Source organism: Podarcis erhardii, assembly GCF_964252035.2.
Source record: "Podarcis erhardii genome assembly, chromosome: 4".
NCBI classification, from domain to species: Eukaryota; Metazoa; Chordata; class Lepidosauria; order Squamata; family Lacertidae; genus Podarcis; species Podarcis erhardii.
Genome location: NC_138508.1, coordinates 6,702,172 through 6,719,748, shown reverse-complemented (window position 1 = coordinate 6,719,748; position 17,577 = coordinate 6,702,172). Strand labels below are relative to the sequence as shown.

The 17,577-nt window shown below is 47.7% G+C and overlaps 1 protein-coding gene across 2 annotated transcripts; it reads right to left on the bottom strand.

Annotated features, from left to right (window-relative positions):
* Positions 1 to 839: 839 nt before the first annotated feature.
* On the bottom strand, positions 840 to 17,522 carry XNDC1N (XRCC1 N-terminal domain containing 1, N-terminal like). Of its 2 annotated transcripts, none has more exons than XM_081860569.1 (11): positions 16,800 to 17,522; positions 16,140 to 16,242; positions 14,741 to 14,864; positions 14,091 to 14,229; positions 11,856 to 12,011; positions 11,594 to 11,757; positions 10,003 to 10,079; positions 9,424 to 9,641; positions 3,649 to 3,727; positions 2,451 to 2,614; positions 840 to 1,712 (listed from the first exon to the last, which is right to left on the bottom strand). In XM_081860569.1, exons 3-11 carry the CDS (start codon positions 14,783 to 14,785, stop codon positions 1,468 to 1,470), a joined length of 1,287 nt encoding a protein of 428 aa, XP_081716695.1. In that variant the 5' UTR covers positions 14,786 to 14,864; positions 16,140 to 16,242; positions 16,800 to 17,522; the 3' UTR covers positions 840 to 1,467. The 2 variants fall into 2 exon arrangements, with proteins under 2 accessions (XP_081716695.1, XP_081716696.1); XM_081860570.1 differs by having other exon boundaries at positions 16,140 to 16,184.
* Positions 17,523 to 17,577: the final 55 nt, after the last annotated feature.

Sequence of the window (17,577 nt, the reverse complement as noted above, 5' to 3'; positions counted from 1 at the left end):
CCGGCTTCGCCCGCCTCACTCTAGTATAAGCCATGGGGGCTTTTCCAGTATAAGAAATGTGCTGAAAAAGTCAGCTTATACTCGAGTATATACGGTACTCAATAAACTCTGGTTGACTTCCTACTGATAGGAAACCTACTTAAGGACTCCATATGCGCTCTTGGATACCCCACAAGGGAAAAGGAGCAGGCTTTTTCTATATCAGCTAGGTTCGATTGCTACTCGTGCCTCGGAATAACACTTGCTTGGAGACAGAGTGTTTGCAGGCTTCCCACGCAGGAGCAGGGTCCAAGTGCCCCCAGCCCAACAGCACATGGCCGTTGATGCAGGCGGCATACAAGAGGAGTGGACTGCTGTTACAATAGCAGGATATCATTCAAAACATTAACCAAGGAGAACAGCCAAAGTGCCATTCAGCATTTTGGAATGAAATCTGGACCATCTGGGGCAACTGGAACAGGGCTGGGGGACCTTTTCCACCCCAAGGACCGCCTTCCCTTCTGGCCAACATTCTGAGGGCCGCACTCCAGTGGTGGGTGGCGCCAGAGCTAAAAGTGGGCGGAGCAATGAGGGCAGCCGCTTTTCTTTCCTTTTAAAGAGGTAGCTCACAAATAATAGCAGTGGGTCACTAAGATACCATTACGGTGGGGCATTTCTGCAACAACAGAAAGTATCGGAAAGAGAGGTCCAGGGGAAGGGGAAGAAGCATGAAGCTCCCCACTAAATTGTAGTGCAGGACAGGGGTTGCCTTTGGAATATTGGTGCCTATGAATGTGCAGAGGAAAATTCAGAAAAAGGACAGTCGGTTCATTCAGTGACACAGAACACAACTTTTCAGGGGAAAAAACCCCCAATTTTTAACAACAAAGATTGTCACCGGCACATTCCTAGAACTGGCCCCTTGGTCCAAATGGTCTTGAACCTGCAGCCTCCACATGTTGCAGAACTTACAGCCCCCAGCAGCCCAGCCAGGGGGGCACAGGAGTTTGGCAAGTCTTGCAAACATTTAATTCACTCTTCGTTTTTTGTGCTGCTGGTCAGTACGGAAAAGAGTATGGGCTGCGCAGTGCCTGCCCCTCAGCTTCCTTGAGGGAGAGGAGAAGGTGAGCGGGGAAGAAAGCCGCCTTTCCAAGGAATCTTTCCGACAGTCTTGGCCATGAACTACAGCAACAAGTCAGGATGAGCCCCAGCGCTCTGGCGTGTGCTGATGTTGATGAGAAGGATCAGACCAGAGGGAGAGTAAGAGGTGCTGGCACTGCAACCCAAAGAACATGTTCCTCGCTCCGATTACTGGAGTTCTCACTCTCTTCTCGTTAGTCTCACTTCCAACCCTGTGGCAGCACTGTGTGTCCTTTGTGAGCTCCTTGTTCTGGCTACATCCTGATCCCAGCTGATCACCAAACGTGCGACTGAATGGTTAAAGACTTGACCAGCGACGGCCGCCTGCCCTGGGGCACTTGACCCAATCTACTCGCCCTGTTCTGCCCAAAGCCAGGAGGGCTCATTCACCAAGGCCTCAGTCGGCTCCCCGCAGTTGCTGGCGTGTCTCTCTATCTCAGCAGCGGGGAAACTGAACTGGCAGATGGGGCAGTGGACGCAGTCTGCAACAAGCTCTTCCCACGAAGGTGGAGACGAGGAGGAAGATCTCGTTTCAAAATCCTCTTCTCCACAGCTGGAGGCATGAGCTGGTAAGAGATTGCTGGGGAAATGGCCTGCGGAAGGAGGCAACAGGGTCTGACAAGATCCATCAGAAGCTAGAACCTCCCTTCTCTCCCACCCCTGTCTCTGGCCACAATCCACTCTGAGATTGCCAGTTGAGGTTAGAATACTACTGCAACCCCATTACGTGCAACCCTCCTGCACGTTGCAAATACGATGCCAATCCCTTTAGCGTGGTGCAAACAATGCGCTCTCTCCCCCAATCAGCAGGGTGCAAACAAAACACTATCTTCTCCCAACAATTTCTCCCCGCCAAATAGTGCCACGTGTTGCAAATCGAAGACGGGAAACATCACGCAAACAAACACTAAGAAAGCATCATTGAAAAATAAATGGCTACTCAGCGATTGACTGCAGATAGCAGAGCTGGCCCAAGACATTTTGCTGCCAGAGGCAATGGACAAGATGGTGTGACCCCTTCCATGTTCAGAAGGTGACAACAGGACATCAGCATCCCCCAGCACACCTGAGGGCTGCCGGCTAGTTTAGGGGGTGTCGTGCACCTCCGCTTCTGCCCTCTAACAGAAGGGAGCAGCCAAGGAGGTGGTACTGCTACCGCCCCTCAGCTCATCTGTCTTCTGAGGCAGCTGCCTCCCTCTGCCCAATGGTCGCACCGGTCCTGGCAGGCAGCTTATTTGAATTTGCCATCTGTTACTAGCGACATGCTTTTTCAAGCCCCGAGTCCTCGTCATGTTTCCTCTTTTAGCTATTCTTTCCATTCTATTACTCACCTGCACAGATGGGGCACACACCCAACCCCACCGCTCTCTTTCTAGGCCATCTCTCTTCCTCTTCACCTTCACATTCCATGTTCCTCCGTCTTCCCTGCTGGCCTGCGGCTCTTCGCTCCCTTCGAGAATTACCCCTACGCTTGACAGAAGAAGCTGCTGCAGACCTGTGGAGAAGGTTGTTGCTTATTTAAAAGATTTTAAAGTCTCCCTTTTTTAAAAAAAGGTAAAGGTACCCCTGACCATTACGTCCAGTCGCAGACAACTCTGGGGTTGCGTGGTCATCTCGCTCTATAGGCTGAGGAAGCCGGCGTTTGTCCGCAGACAGCTTCCCGGTCATGTGGCCAGTATGACTAAGCTGCTTCTGGAGAACCAAAGCAGAACATGGAAATGCCGTTTACCTTCCCGCTGGAGTGGTACCTATTTATCCACTTGCACTTTGACGTGCTTTCGAACTGCTAGGTGGGCAGGAGAAGGAACCGAACAGTGGGAGCTCACCCCGTCGCAGGGATTCGAACCACCAACCTTCTGATAGGCAAGCACTAGGCTCTGTGATTTAGACCACAGCACCACCCGCGTCCCTTTTAAAGTCTCCCTTTATACCACACACAGCTCAGCACACATACACTATTTATTCAAAACAACTACTATGCATGGTGATATTTTCCCTTTGAGAGTATACAGTGGTACCTCAGGATGCGAACGGGATTCATTCTAGAGCCCCGTTCGCATCCTGAATGGAATGCAAGACGCAACAGCACATCTGCGGGTCGCGTTTCGCCGCTTCTGCGCATGCGTGTGACGTCATTTTGAGCATCTGCGCATGCGTGAGCGGCAAAACCTGGAAGTAACATGCTCCGTTACTTCCGGGTCGCCACGGAGCACAACCCGAAAATATTTAAGCTGAAGCGTATTCATCCTGAGGTATGAATGTACTTCGTCTTTTATCTTCAGGGAGGTAACAAATCAGACTGCGTTTATTTCCCTCATTATAACAGCTGCATTCAGGTCATTCCGCCAGTATCACACCCTTTAGGAGTCCTGAAACACTATCTCTTTTTGCTGGGTTAACGGAAGCTGCAGGATGCAGAGATGGCCACAGATTTGCTCTGGGAAACCACCACCTTGAACCCTGAGCTGCATCCGAAGGGCAGCTGACTGGGACTGAACAGGAAGGAAATTCCCCACACGGCCAAATCACCTCGTCAGGTTGCTGCATGATGCCCGTCTTCGACTCGTTTTTGTGCCCCCTCTTCTGGCAGACGATTCCCGCTTGGGCCCTGCAAGATGAACCAAGTCAGCAGCATTAGTCATGCAGGGCTGGTGTGTCTGCTAAGACTCACCTGTGGGGCTGACTGCTCCACAGCAAATGAGATCCCACAGAGAGAGATGGAAACAAAGGATCACCAAAGAGGGGATCTTGCTCACTGATGAAAACCTTTACTCCACAGTGGCTGGGGAAACCCAGCCAGATGGGCGGGATACACATCATCATCATCATCATCATCATCATCATTATTATTCTGCCATGCTGTACCCAGTGGCAGAGCTACCTGCTCTGGTACCAGGAGCAGTGTACATCCAGGGGCATGGCACGCTTTGGGAGGGGTGAGCGGCGAGCCCCCGCCTTTGTCCACCATTGTCTGTACCCCAAGCAGACATCCACTGTCACACATAGTGGGTAGAGGTGGGGACTTCAGCTGAGGAGACCAGAGCTCAAAGCTGTCAACTTTTTATTGGTTTTATGTTCTAACAACAACAACAACAATTTATTTCTACACCATCTGGCTAGGCTTCCCCAGCCACTCTGGGCAGCTCCCAACAGAATATTAAAAACACAATAAAACATCAAACGTTAAAAACTTCCCTAAACAGGGCTGCCTTCAGATGTCTTCTAAAAGTCAGAAAAGTTGTTTATTTCCTTGACATCTGATGGGAGGGCGTTCCACAGGGTGGGCGCCACCACCAAGAAGGCCCTCTGTCTGATTTTTATTTCTGTAAACAACTTTATAGATAGATATAGATATAGATATAGATATAGATATAGATATAGATATAGATATAGATATAGATATAGATATAGATATAGATATAGATATAGATATAGATATAGATATAGATATAGATATATAGATATGTTAATGATACAGCAGTATACAAATATTTTTTAAACAAATAATTAAAATCGCCACAGCTCAAAAAAGCCATTGGATGTGTCTTGGAGAGTCTTGGGGGACTGAGCCGGAGACTCACAAGCAGGATCTCAACCCAGTAGTCACTAGGTGGGGGAACGGGGGGGGGGGGGGGAGTATGCTACGGCACTTGAGGAGGCTTTTTTTTTAAAAAAAACCCTCCCTCCTGCGCTGTTTTAGTGGAAGGTGCCATTCACAGGCCACCTGCATCACATCTTGGTTTGTCGACAGACCAATCTGTACAGGGTTACTGTGAGGATGAAAACAGAATAACCTCATCCATGCCATCCTGTTTGGAGAGTGCTATTGTCCCCCCCTTCTCCCTTTTTATCCTTCCAAGCTAAACAGTCTAAATTATTTTCATCTTTGCAGGCAGGATAAGATTGTAGCTGATCTACTCTGCAGCTAGAAGACAGCAGGGAAGAACTGACTGGCCAGAGACTCCATAATGGGTTCTCTTCCTCCCTCTAGTGGCTCATAGTAGGCTGTGAGGGAGGTCTATAGTTCTCTTCAGTGGCTTAGGCACCAAGCGATGCTTCCAAACCATTTTCAAAGGCATCCCCTCATAAAGCACATCACAATAGTGTCAGTATATGGAAACATCACCGCTGCAGACAGCCAGTTTGTTGACATCACATGATGCGCCTGTCTGTGGGAAAGAAGAATTTCCCAGGACGTTCACAGGCTGGATAAGTCTTTGTGAAGAGTGTAATCTGAAACCTTCCGTCTGCACATGTTCAGGAAGTTTGTCAGACTTGCTGGAAGAACTGAACTGAAAGGACGTGTTTTTCTTTAGTGCTGTAATGTCAGAAATAAACACCACGTAAATAGATTTCTGACTTGTTTTCTTTCCCCTGCGGAAGCAGGAGGAAGGGGTGGTGCATTTTGCCCATGCTTGGGAAAATGTCGCCTATCAAAATCTCCCTGGTCTGTCTGGATATCAGCCAGAGGAGGTTACCGGTATGCAAGCTCCGAGGACAGTGAGAGGGGCCAGCCTCTATGGAGGGGGCTTGCAAACCAACAAATAGTTCAGTCTTGAGATTCCCAGAGCATTGATTGATTGATTGATTGATTGATTGATTGATTGATTGATGATTACCCCACCCACTCTGGGTAGCATCAGAAGATACTAAAACATCAGACATTAAAAATTTCCCTAAACAGAGCTGCCTTCAGATGTCTTCCAAAAGTCAGATATCTGCTTATTTCCTTGGCATCTGGTGGGAGAGTGTTCCACAGGGCAGGCACCACCACCAAGAAGGCCCTCTGCCTGGTTCCCTGCAACTTGGCTTCTCGCAGGGAGGGAACCGCCAGAAGGCCCTCAGCACTGGACCTCAGTGTTTGGGCAGAACGATGGGGGTGGAGACGCTCCTACAGGTCTACTGGACTGAGGCCGTTTAGGGTTTGAAAGGTCAGCACCAACATTTTGAATTGTGCTCAGAAATGTAAAAAGGTAAAGGTAAAGGTACCCCTGCCCGTACGGGCCAGTCTTGACAGACTCTAGGGTTGTGCGCTCATCTCATTCTAGAGGCCGGGAGTCAGCGCTGTCGGCAGACACTTCCGGGTCACGTGGCTAGCATGACGAAGCTGCTCTGGTGAACTGGCACCAGAGCAGCACATGGAAACGCCATTTTTTTTTATTTTTTTAAATATTTATTAGAGTTTTTGAATACAAATGCACAAATAATAAACAATCTTACTTCTATCACAACGTGGTTTCATCACTTCTTTGGACTCCCTCGCGTCTCCCGCTCCCATTTACATCGTTAAAAGGTTTTTCCAAGCAAATTATCAACTTTTTTACAATCTTATATCCACTCATTTAAATATAATCTAGCAATTCTCCAAAAAAATTATGTTTTCTTTAATCTCACTTATCATCCAATTTAAATCTAATTTAGTGGTGGCCAATTTTTTATAATCTAGCATCCTTCTTAACATTCAACCAAATTGCAATGTTTTTGTAAATACATCTTAAATTTCTTCCAGTCTTCCTCAATCCTCTCTTCTCCCAGGTCTCGGATTCTGCCAGTCATCTCGGCCAGTTGCATATAATCCATCAGCTGCATCTGCCATGGAAACGCCATTTACCTTCCCGCCATAAAGCGGTACCTATTTATCTACTTGCACTTAAGGGTGCTTTCGAACTGCTAGGTGGGCAGGAGCTGGGACCAAACGACGGGAGCTCACCCCGCCGTGGGGATTCGAACCGCCGACCATGCGATTGGCAAGTCCTTGGCGCTGAGGTTTTACCCACAGCGCCACCCGCGTCCCTTGCTCAGAAATGTACTGGGAGCCAATGTAGGTCTTTCAGGACCGGTGTTATGTGGTCTCGGCGGCCGCTCCCAGTCACCAGTCTGGCTGCCGCATTCTAGATTAGTTGTAGTTTCCAGGTCACCTTCAAAGGTAGCCCCACGTAGAGCGCATTGCAGTAGTCCAAGCGAGAGATAACCAGAGCATGCACCACTCTGGCGAGACAGTCTGCAGACAGGGAGGGTCTCATCCTGCATACCATATGGAGCTGGTAGGCAGCTGCCCTGGACACAGAACTGACCTGCACCTCCATGGACAGCGGTGAGTCCAAAATGACTCCCAGGCTGCACACCTGATAACTGAAGTCAAGCTAAGATATTATCAAGAATGTATAACTTGCTGTTGAAATGGAATACTCAGGATGAAACGGTAAAATCTGCTATGATTAAATGGGCACAAGATGTTGGACATAACATTATGTTTTCTGACTGGGAACAGTTGTGGACCACAGGTATGAAATTTACGGCATGTAATGCCCTACGAGAGAATGTTATGAAAATGAGATACAGGTGGTACATGACACCAGTCAAGCTTGCAAAAATCTATCATTTGCCCGATAATAAATGTTGGAAATGTAAAGAGATTGAGGGCACATTCTTTCACCTTTGGTGGACATGCCCAAAGATTAAGGTCTTCTGGGAGATGATATATAATGAAATTAAAAAGGTATTTAAATATACCTTTCAGAAGAAACCAGAGGCCTTTCTCCTGGGCATGGTCGGCCAACTGGTGCGAAGGGAGGAGAGAACTTTTTTTATGTACGCTACAACAGCAGCAAGAATACTCATCGCAAAGTATTGGAAGACACAAGATCCACCCAACCGGGAAGAATGGCAGACGAAGGTGATGGAATATATGGAATTGGTGGAGATGACTGGCAGAATCCGGGACCAAGAAGAGTCGGTGGAAGAAGATTGGAAAAAATTTAAAGTATATCTTCAAAAATATTGTAAAATTAAGGATTGTTAGAAAGATGTTGTAAAAAGAAAATTATGTGGTTTTGGTAGAAATGATATCAAGGATTAAGTAAAAATGAATTGATGAAAGTGAGAACGTAAAATTACAATATATTAAAACAAATTATTAAGATAAAAACAAGGTTGGAAGGATTTGCTGAAATAATAATTTGAACTAGAATACAAAAATGGGAGGTGTGAGGAGGTCAAGGAAATAAGTAAAGGAAGCAAGTTATGTAAAGGTTTAATCTGTTCTTTTTTTTTAAGTGATTGTATTTTTTCTGTATTTTTTATTTTTCTTTTTTCTTTTTGTAATTTTTAAAATTCTGAATAAATATTATTTTTTTTAAAAAAAAGATAACTGAAGTCAAGCTATCCCTGTCCAGAAAGGGTCATAGTTGGGCCACACGCCTAATCTGGTAGAATGCACTCTTTGCCACCAAGGCCACCTGCACCTCTAGACACAACTAAGGATCCAGGAAAAAAACCCCAATCAGCAGCACAGATCCATCAGGACTCCCCTGCTCAGCGCCTGAGGGCCCCAGTCCTGCCACTCAACACCTGGCCCAGGGCTCTACACCTGATGGGCTCTATAAAGGACTGCTGCCACTGCTGCTGCTGGGCAGAGAGGGCTCCGTTTTGTTTTGTTTTTGTTTAAATTGCTGTTATTTTTTAACTATGTCATTTTAAACTGTGATATTAACGCTGTACTGTATTCTTAGTTTTAGATTTTGATTAATGTGGAAATGGTTCCCCATTTGGTTGTGCATTTTTTGTGGTTTATTTATTGTTTTTGATTTTTGTAATTATGTAAATCTTGTTATATAATAGTAATAATTTATTATTTATACCCCGCCCATCTGGGTGGGTCCCCCCAGCCACTCTGGGCGGTTTCCAACAAAACACTAAAATACAATAATCCATTAAACATTAAAAGCTTCCCTAAACAGGGCTGCCTTCAGATGTCTTCTAAAAGTTTAAGTTATTTTTCTCTTTGACACCTGATGGGAGTGTGTTCCACAGGGCGGGCGCCACCACCAAGAAGGCCCTCTGCCTGGTTCCCTGTAACATCACTTCCCGTAGGGAGGGAACCGCCAGAAGGCCCTCGGAGCTGGACCTCAGTGTCCGGGCTGGACGATGTGGGTGGAGATGCTCCTTCAGGTATACTGGGCCTTTGAAGCCGTTTAGGGCTTTAAACATCATGCTGTAAGCCGCCTTGAACATTGTTTTTTAAACTGTAGAAAGGCGGCATGCAAATAAAAAATGAAATGAAATGAAAAAGGAATCTGGCTTAGTCAGTCCAAGGTTTTAAGATTTTGTCGGGCACTATTCCAGTGTGCTCAAGGCGTTCTCTCTGACACGGGATGGAATATTCACAAGATCAGCTCAACACATCAAACGTAGTTTGAATTGCCCCTTGTGGATCTGCCCCCATTCTGGTGCTTGGAGGAGTAGCTTATTGGCAGACAGAAGTGTCCCCATCTCTCTGCCCCCCTCCACATCCCCAATACTCACGCGACGCAACTGGCTCCTGAGCTTCCTGCTGGCTCTGCCCGCCCTCTTTGCTCTCTGCAGAAGGAGGGCTGGGGCCAGGCACCAGGGGCAAGGCTCTTTTGCGGGCACAGGCCCCCTGCAGCACCATCCTGGCCGGGCGGCTCATACAGGTGCCAGGGCTGGAGGCTGGGTCCAGCTGCTGCAGCCGGCTTTTTAGCACCGCTTCCTGCTCGGTGCTCCTGCAAAGAGAAACCCAACAGCTGCTTCCTCAAGAGGCCACTGCAGAACCAAGACTCCAGCTTCCTGGAAGCAATGCTGCTACCAAGAGACGAACGTGAGCAAAAGAACCACAAGAACAGAGTCAGAAACTGGAATAGGACTGTCTGTTCTCCATTGCTCCAACCTGCCCCGTCCAAAAATGGAATGTATTGCACATAAAGCACACTGATGACAGTCCAGCCTTATCCTGAAGACCTCCAGAAGTTTCAAACTAACATTTTTTCAGGCTAAGGCCTGCATTCCCTTCTGTCCATCTTTCTGGGGGTCCTGTGCCAGAGGTGGGTGGGTGCGAGAAATGGATGCACACACGCAGGTACTTACGATGGCGTCTCTGGGAAGAACGTCCTGCAGAAGGCTGCATTGGAGAGCCATGGGCTGCTGCTGGACTCGGAAGGAGCCTGTGGGCAACAAATAGGAAGAAAGAAGAGAAGTAACATTTGAGAGATCAATAATTAGATCAATAATTAGCAAACTGAGGAAGTCCTGTGTAAGATACTAGACTTAAACTCCTTTTGTCCCCCGCTTCTATAGCTCAGCTCAAATACAAAAAAAAAACAAACAACAGATTTTGCTCATCAGTATAAGAGTGGTCATTCTGGGCTAGAACAACAGCCCACCTGGCTCAGTATCCTGCCAATCAAAGGCCTCAGGGATGTTCACAAGCAGGGCATCCCTGCCAGCGTCTGGCAGGCAAAGCAAGGTAGAACAAGGTCACTGTGCTTCTGAATAATGGTGGCTGCTAGGAACAGTAGACCTTCAAAAATCCCTCGAGTGATTTCATATTGCAGGGAACATAAGAACCACCTGCTGGATCAGGCCAAAGCCCAGCATCCTCTTCTCGTAACCAGATTTTATTATTATTTAATTTTATTATTTTATTATTATTTAATTTTATAATGAATTATTTTAGAGTGTTGTTTCTGCTGTACTTTTGTACTGTTTTATTGTTAGCTGCCCTGAGCCCGGCTTCAGCTGGGGAGGGCGGGATATAAATAAAATTTATTATTATTATTTTTATTTTTATTATTATTATTATTATTATCCCTGTGGGAACCCAGCAAGCAGGACCTGAGCACTACAGGACTCTCACCTCCTGCAATTCCCAGCAACTGGTATTCAGAAGCCTTACTGCCACTGGCAGTAGAAGTGGAACACACAATGGCTAGTAGCCATTGAGAGCTTTATACCCCATGAATTTGTCTAACCTTTTGAAGCCATCTAGGCAGGTGGCAATCACTGCCTCCTGCGAACAAGTACCGTAATTCAACTATGCGATGCGTAAAACACTTTCTTTATCTGCTCTGAATCTTCAGCTTCACTGGATGTCGAAAAGTTCTAGTGTTCTAGTTCTAGTATTTTCTCTATTCACTTCCTCCATGGATAATTTTATGGACTTCCTGGGGGAGAGGGTGGCTTTTGAGCAGACAAACAGCAGAATTGGCAGCCTGCTAATTACAGTGGTACCTCGGGTTACAGACACTTCAAGTTACATACGCTTCAGGTTACAGACTCCGCTAACCCAGAAATAGTAACTCGGGTTAAGAACTTTGCTTCAGGATGAGAATAGAAATTGTGCAGCAGCAGCAGCAGCACGGCGGCAGCGAGAGGCCCCATTAGCTAAAGTGGTGCTTCAGGTTAAGAACAATTTCAGGTTAAGAACACACCTCCAGAATGAATTAAGTTCTTAACCAGAGGTACCACTGTATTTTAATTTTGAAAAAATAAATACATGGGGAGCTTGTGCACACTTTATTTTGGTATTTTAGTATTTTAGTATTTAGTATTTTATTTACACAAACAACTTCACTAGTTTAACGCCCAGTTTGTGCACAATATTCTTTACTTTCTGGATTTCGGCCCCTATGCTTGCGTAAAATTGCAGGATAGCTACCCATGACCCATGGATCTGTACCTGACTAGGAATTGAGACTGGGCCTGACTTGCTGTCGTCTACGTCCTGTGGAGTGCGGATTCGGATGAAGGAGAGACCGAACTGCGTGCGCTTGTTGAAGGGCTGGCTACAAGTGAGTCTGACACGATCCCACTTCTCGCCTAGAGCTGAAGCCAGAAAGTCTCCTGTGGGGCACAGAGAGGGAGATGCCGAGCAAATACAATCCAGGCCATTTACAGTCCTCAGGTGGCTCCACGTGGCTGAAGAGTGCCCACCTTCTTACCTTCTTTAAACATCCGGACCGCAGAACGATTCTTATCCAGCTTTGCATCGGCGGGCATCATCAAGGCTGTGGTGGGCAACAGAGTGAGGTAGCTCTGGTCTAGAGGCCAGGAGGATCGCCCCACGTCTATCTGAAGAAAGGCAGAGCCACAGTTCCCTGAAGAGCACAAACAGAAGATCAAGTTCTGCACCAAAGAACTTGCACTTTGACTATCAAACGTCCGAAAGTTGTCTCCTGCTGGCCCTGCCTTCCTTTCCCCCTCAATTTAGTTGAGTTGCAGTGCACTCATATGGGGTTCACAAACATTCAGACTCAGAGCCCTGCAGCCTGCCCTAGTCTCCTGCTCCTTTTGTTTTTTCATTTATTAATTTTTCACTTTTTAAATTTATTATTTCGGTCACAGACCAGTTCTAGCCCACAAACAATATCAAGGAAGTTATAATACACAACAGGGATACATTTGAATTTGCAATCAGGTATAACAGGGACAATACAGATATAAAGGTAAAGGGGCCCCTGACCATTAGGTGCAGTTGTGGCTGACTCTGGGGTTGCGGCGCTCATCTCGCTTTATTGGCCAAGGGAGCCGGCGTACAGCTTCCAGGTCATGTGGCCAGCATGACGAAGCCGCTTCTGGCGAACCAGAGCAGCGCACGGAAACACCGTTTTCCTTCCCTCCTGAGCGTTACCTATTTATCTACTTGCACTTTGACATGCTTTCGAACTGCTAGGTTGGCAGGAGCAGGGACTGAACAACAGGAGCTCATCCCGTCGCAGGGATTCGAACCGCCGACCTTCTGATCAGCAAGTCCTAGGCTCTGTGGTTGAACCCACAGTGTCACCCGCGTCCCAATACAAATATAGCAACAGTTAAAAAATATATAAATTCAAACTTAAAACTGTATTGAAGAGCCATGGACTCAGCTACCCAGCCATCACCTGGACACAAACCTACACTGCAATACATTTGCTCAGAATGCCAAAACCTCATTGAAGAACACGCTGTCTTAACATATTTTAAATTTAAAGCAGTGTGTCACTTGCTCTGTGCTTGTAATCCCGCCTTGCAGTTACAGCATCAGCCCTTAAGAACACAAGAAGGGCCTCCTGGATCAAGCCTTTCTAGTCCAGCATCTTGTTCTCACAGGGGCCAACCAGATGCCCATGATGTGAAAGCTGCAAGCAGGATCCAAGCACAAGAGCAACACCCTCCCCTCCTGTGGTTCCCAGCACCCGGCATTCAGAATCACTACTGCCTCCAACCACAGAGGCAAAGCAATCATGGTTAGCAGCTACTGGTAAGCCTTCTCCTCCATGAATTTGTCTAAACCTCTTTCAAAACCATCCAGGTTGGTGGCCATCACTGTCTCCTGTGGGAGGGAGTTCCACAGTTCAACTCTGTGCTGCGTGAAAAACAATAATAATAATAATAATAATTATTCTTTATTATTTATATCCCGCTCATCTGGCTGGGTCTCCCCAGCCACTCTGGGCAGCTTCCAACATAATATTAAAATACAGTAATGCACCAAACATTAAAAGCTTCCCTAAACAGGGTTGCCTTAAGATGTCTTCTGAATGTCAGGTAGTTGTTTATCTCTTTGACATCTGATGGGAGGGCATTCCACAGGGCGGGCGCCACTACCGAGAAGGCCCTCTGCCTGGTTCCCTATAGCTTTGCTTCTCACAGTGAGGGAACCGCCAGAAGGCCCTTGGAGCTGGACCTCAGTGTCCAGGCTGAACGATGGGGGTGGAGATGCTCCTTCAGATACAGTGGTGCCTCGCAAGACGAAAAGAATCCGTTCCGTGATTCTCTTCGTCTAGCGGTTTTTTCGTCTTGCGAAGCAACCCTATTAGCAGATTAGTGCTATTAGCGGCTTAGCGGCTATTAGCGGCTTAGAAAAAGGGAGAAAAAAGCGAAAAAAATCGCAAGACTCGCAAGCCGTTTTCGTATTGCGAAGCGCCTCGAAAAACGGAAAACCCTTTCGTCTAGCGGGTTTTTCGTCTTGCGAGGCACCACTGTATACTGGACCGAGGCCGTTTAGGGCTTTAAAGGTCAACACCAACACTTTGAATTGTGCTTGGAAACGTACTTTAATGTTTGCTGAATCTCTCAACATTCAGTTCGTTGGATTTCAACAAGTTCCAGTGTTGTGAGAGAGGGATAAAAACTTCTCTCTATCCCTTTTGTTCCCGGAGGGGGGGTTCCTTTGCGACCTCCTCCCACATGCTTACCCACATCAATGTAGCCAATGCGGATTGCGTGTTCCAACTGCAGCTCTGCTTTCAGTTGCCTGCTCCGGTCCTGGGGAGAGCTGAGCCAGGGCCGAACCCCTTCTTCAAGCAGCAGGTTCTCCACCGGGGACTTGGGATCCTGCCCCAGAAAGGGAGCGAGAAGGAACAACTGAGAAGCACAGCACACGACTCTTACTTTTGTATATCCTCAGGGCGGTATTTATCCCTCTGCACGCACTAGATTGCTGCAGAACTGCACAGTCCACTATTTGGCACTAGAATTGGCATCTCAAGATGCTCAGATCTCTTTTCCTGCAAGTTTATAGTCCTTAATTTGAAAATGCATATGCCAGAAGGTCCTAGAGTCAGAAGAGGGCGAGAACTAATAGGGGAGAGACTCTGGGTCTAAGCTCCCCATTGCACTGCTAGTAAAATAATAAAATCAACTGATTACCATTTGGAACACAAAAAGAGCCAGTTATATGATGAATTAGTGACATGATATTAACTGGTGTTTTTTATTTTTTTAAAAAATCAACATTTAAAGCTTTTTACTATTTTTAGTTTGCCTACTAATATACTGGATGTTTTGAGCTCAGCTTGTTTTGTAACTCCCTATTTCCCTTAATTTAAAAGAACATGGATGTTACCTGAAATGTGAAAGACACAACGTATTTGATTTTGACTGGAGCCATTTCCAAGGATTCAGTGAGTCACCCTCATTTGCTCAGGTTTTCATTTCCGCTTATGGGGCTTTCCCATCCCGAGTCCCACCTGGTTTGGGGGGGAAGAGAGATGGATTTCTTTGTTTTCTTTTCCGCTTCTTGCTCCCTCGGGATGAGATGCCCGGGGCCTTCACTTCTGTTCCGTAGGTGAGGACACAGCCCAGCCACAATTCACCCCCAACCTGGGGGGGGGGCGCTCAAATCCTCCTCTCCCTCTCGGCCACAGAGCTCAATGCCTGCAACCCTGTGGCGGGTGGATTGGGAAGAAGACCACGGCCTCCTCTCGGCCCTGTCCTACCTCGCAGGGAGGTTGTGTCGGGGATTAAACGAAGAGGCACAATAACAATGTAATAACTGCACTAAATACAGTCAAACCTCGGGTTACAGGCGCTTCAGGTTCCTTTTTGGGGGGGTTGTGGACTGCCGAAACCCAGAAGTACCAGAACGGGTTACGAGTTTCGGCGGTCACGCATGTGCAGAAGCGCTAAATCATGCTTTGCACATGTGCAGAAGTGCCGAATAGCAACCTACGCATCCGCAGACGTGGGTTGCAAACACTGCGGGTTGCGAACGTGCATCCCGCACGGATCCTGTTCGCAACCCGAGCGTCCACTATACATCCTCTTCGCAAGGGGGGTGTCTGAAGAGCTCTAACATTCCTCCAATGAAAATAGAGACACCCTAAGGAAAAGTGGGACACTCCGCAGAGGATCAAATCAGAAACCAGGACAGCTTCTCTAAATCAGGGACGTCCCTGGAAAATAAGGACGCTTGGAGGGTCTGCAGGAATGAACAGCTCAAGAATCCCTGACCGAGACCCACCTCCCACTGTCGAACATCTCTTCCTGTCAGAAGTTGCTTCCTGCTGCTGAGTCGGAATCTCCTTCCTTGCTATTTGGATCCCTTGGTTCTGATCCCTCCCTCTGGAGCAGCAGAAATCTAGCTTGCTCCATCTTCCCCCTGGAAGGCATCTGAAGATGTCTTTCCTGCCTCCTCTCCGTCTCTTCCATTCCAGGCTCAGCATCCCCAGCTCCCTCAACTGTTCCTCACAAGGCTTGGTTTCCCTCACAGAACTACAGTTCCCAGCCCCCTTTGCTAACCACAGTTCCCAGGATTCTTCAGGGAAGTTGGGCTTTGAAGATGCGCAGCCTCAGTTTGAAGTGTACAGACTTAGAAAGTTCCCCTTGGACCTGCAGCTGCTTCCTCCCTCTTTTTGATGCCACTGAAGGGGCATGTCCGTGTGGGCGCAGATGGCGCCACTGAGGCTGCAGAGAGTGTGGCTAAGAAGCCTTGGCAGAGGCGGTGGTGGTGGCTGGCTCCCTACCTGTGGCTGAAGACATCCTCTTTGTCCTCTTCGCAAGGGGGGTGTCTGAGCGGAGGGAGAAGGAAGAGCTTTATATATCTGGTTCCTGACTCACAGGAAAGCCCTGCCCCCAGCAGCCAAAACAAAACAAAACGAGTGAATGATTTCCCCCCAAATAATTGTACACAGCAAGCTTAAAAAGGATAAATCGATCTTACATTACATATACATTACATTCCCGCTGCGAGAAGCCAAGTTACAGGGAAGCAGGCAGAGGGCCTTCTCGGTGGTGGCACCCGCCCTGTGGAATGCCCTCCCACCAGATGTCAAAGAGAACAACAACTACCAGACTTTCAGAAGACATCTGAAGGCAGCCCTGTTCAGGGAAGCTTTTAATGTTTAATAGACTATTGTATTTTAATATTCTGTTGGAAGCCGCCCAGAGTGGCTGGGGAAACCCACCCAGATGGGAGGGGTATAAATAATAAATTATCATCATTATTAGACTAAGATAAAAAAAAAGTGCATAGTAAAAATATTTAGGGATCTCAGATAAATAAAATAGCACTTAAAAAGAAAAAGGGGGGAGAGAAGACCAGAAAAAAACAATAACCAAAACTAAACGACAAAAACTAAAATATACAAAAAGTAGAAATCGACAGCCGGGATTGCAGCACTTACCTCTTTCTCTTCCCGAGGGGGCTTCTCTCAGCACCCGCGGGACCCGGGAATTAACATATGCAAATGAGAGAGATCTCTCTCCCCGCCCCAGGGATCCCGGGAGCGCCTTCCTCAGTTTCCCGGGGTTTCTCAATCTCCCGCCAATACTGCCCGCCCCTTGACCCTCGACGCTGATTGGCTGGCTGCTCGTCTCTCCTCGTGACGTCACCGAGGTCGATCGTTAACGGACTGGTTTTTTTAAAAAAAAAGTTTTCAAAATAAATAAATAAATGCTTTCTACTACATGGCAGAGCCAACTTCGTTTCGAACCACGACGCTAAATTTGTTCCTTATTTTTTTAAAACAAGGAACTCTGACAGGAGAGGCCGCAAAGCATGCTGGGAACCGTAGTCCTTCCTCCCGCCGGCCTCGAAAGCGCCTCGCGCAGCTGGATTTAAGGGGCGGGGCAGACGCCAGGGAGCGTCCCTCAATTTCCTGCTGGCCTAAGAAACGTAGAAAGTACCCGGCCATCCCGTGAAGTCTGTTGCGGCGGTTGCCAGAAAATGCCTGTGAAAACGCAGCCTGCCGGGACTCGGTCCCTGAGCGCCTTGTCGGCCAGACAGGCCTTTTTGCGCCCGCCTACGAAGCTGCCACATGTCGGACGCTCCCTCGCCCGCTTTGACAGGCCCCTTTGGCCAGCTCGGACCCGCCCCCCGGACCCGCCCCCTCCAATCGGCCCCTCCGGCGGCGGCTCGCGCGCCGGGCGATTGGCCGAGCGGGAACCGGCAGTGAGCGGCGA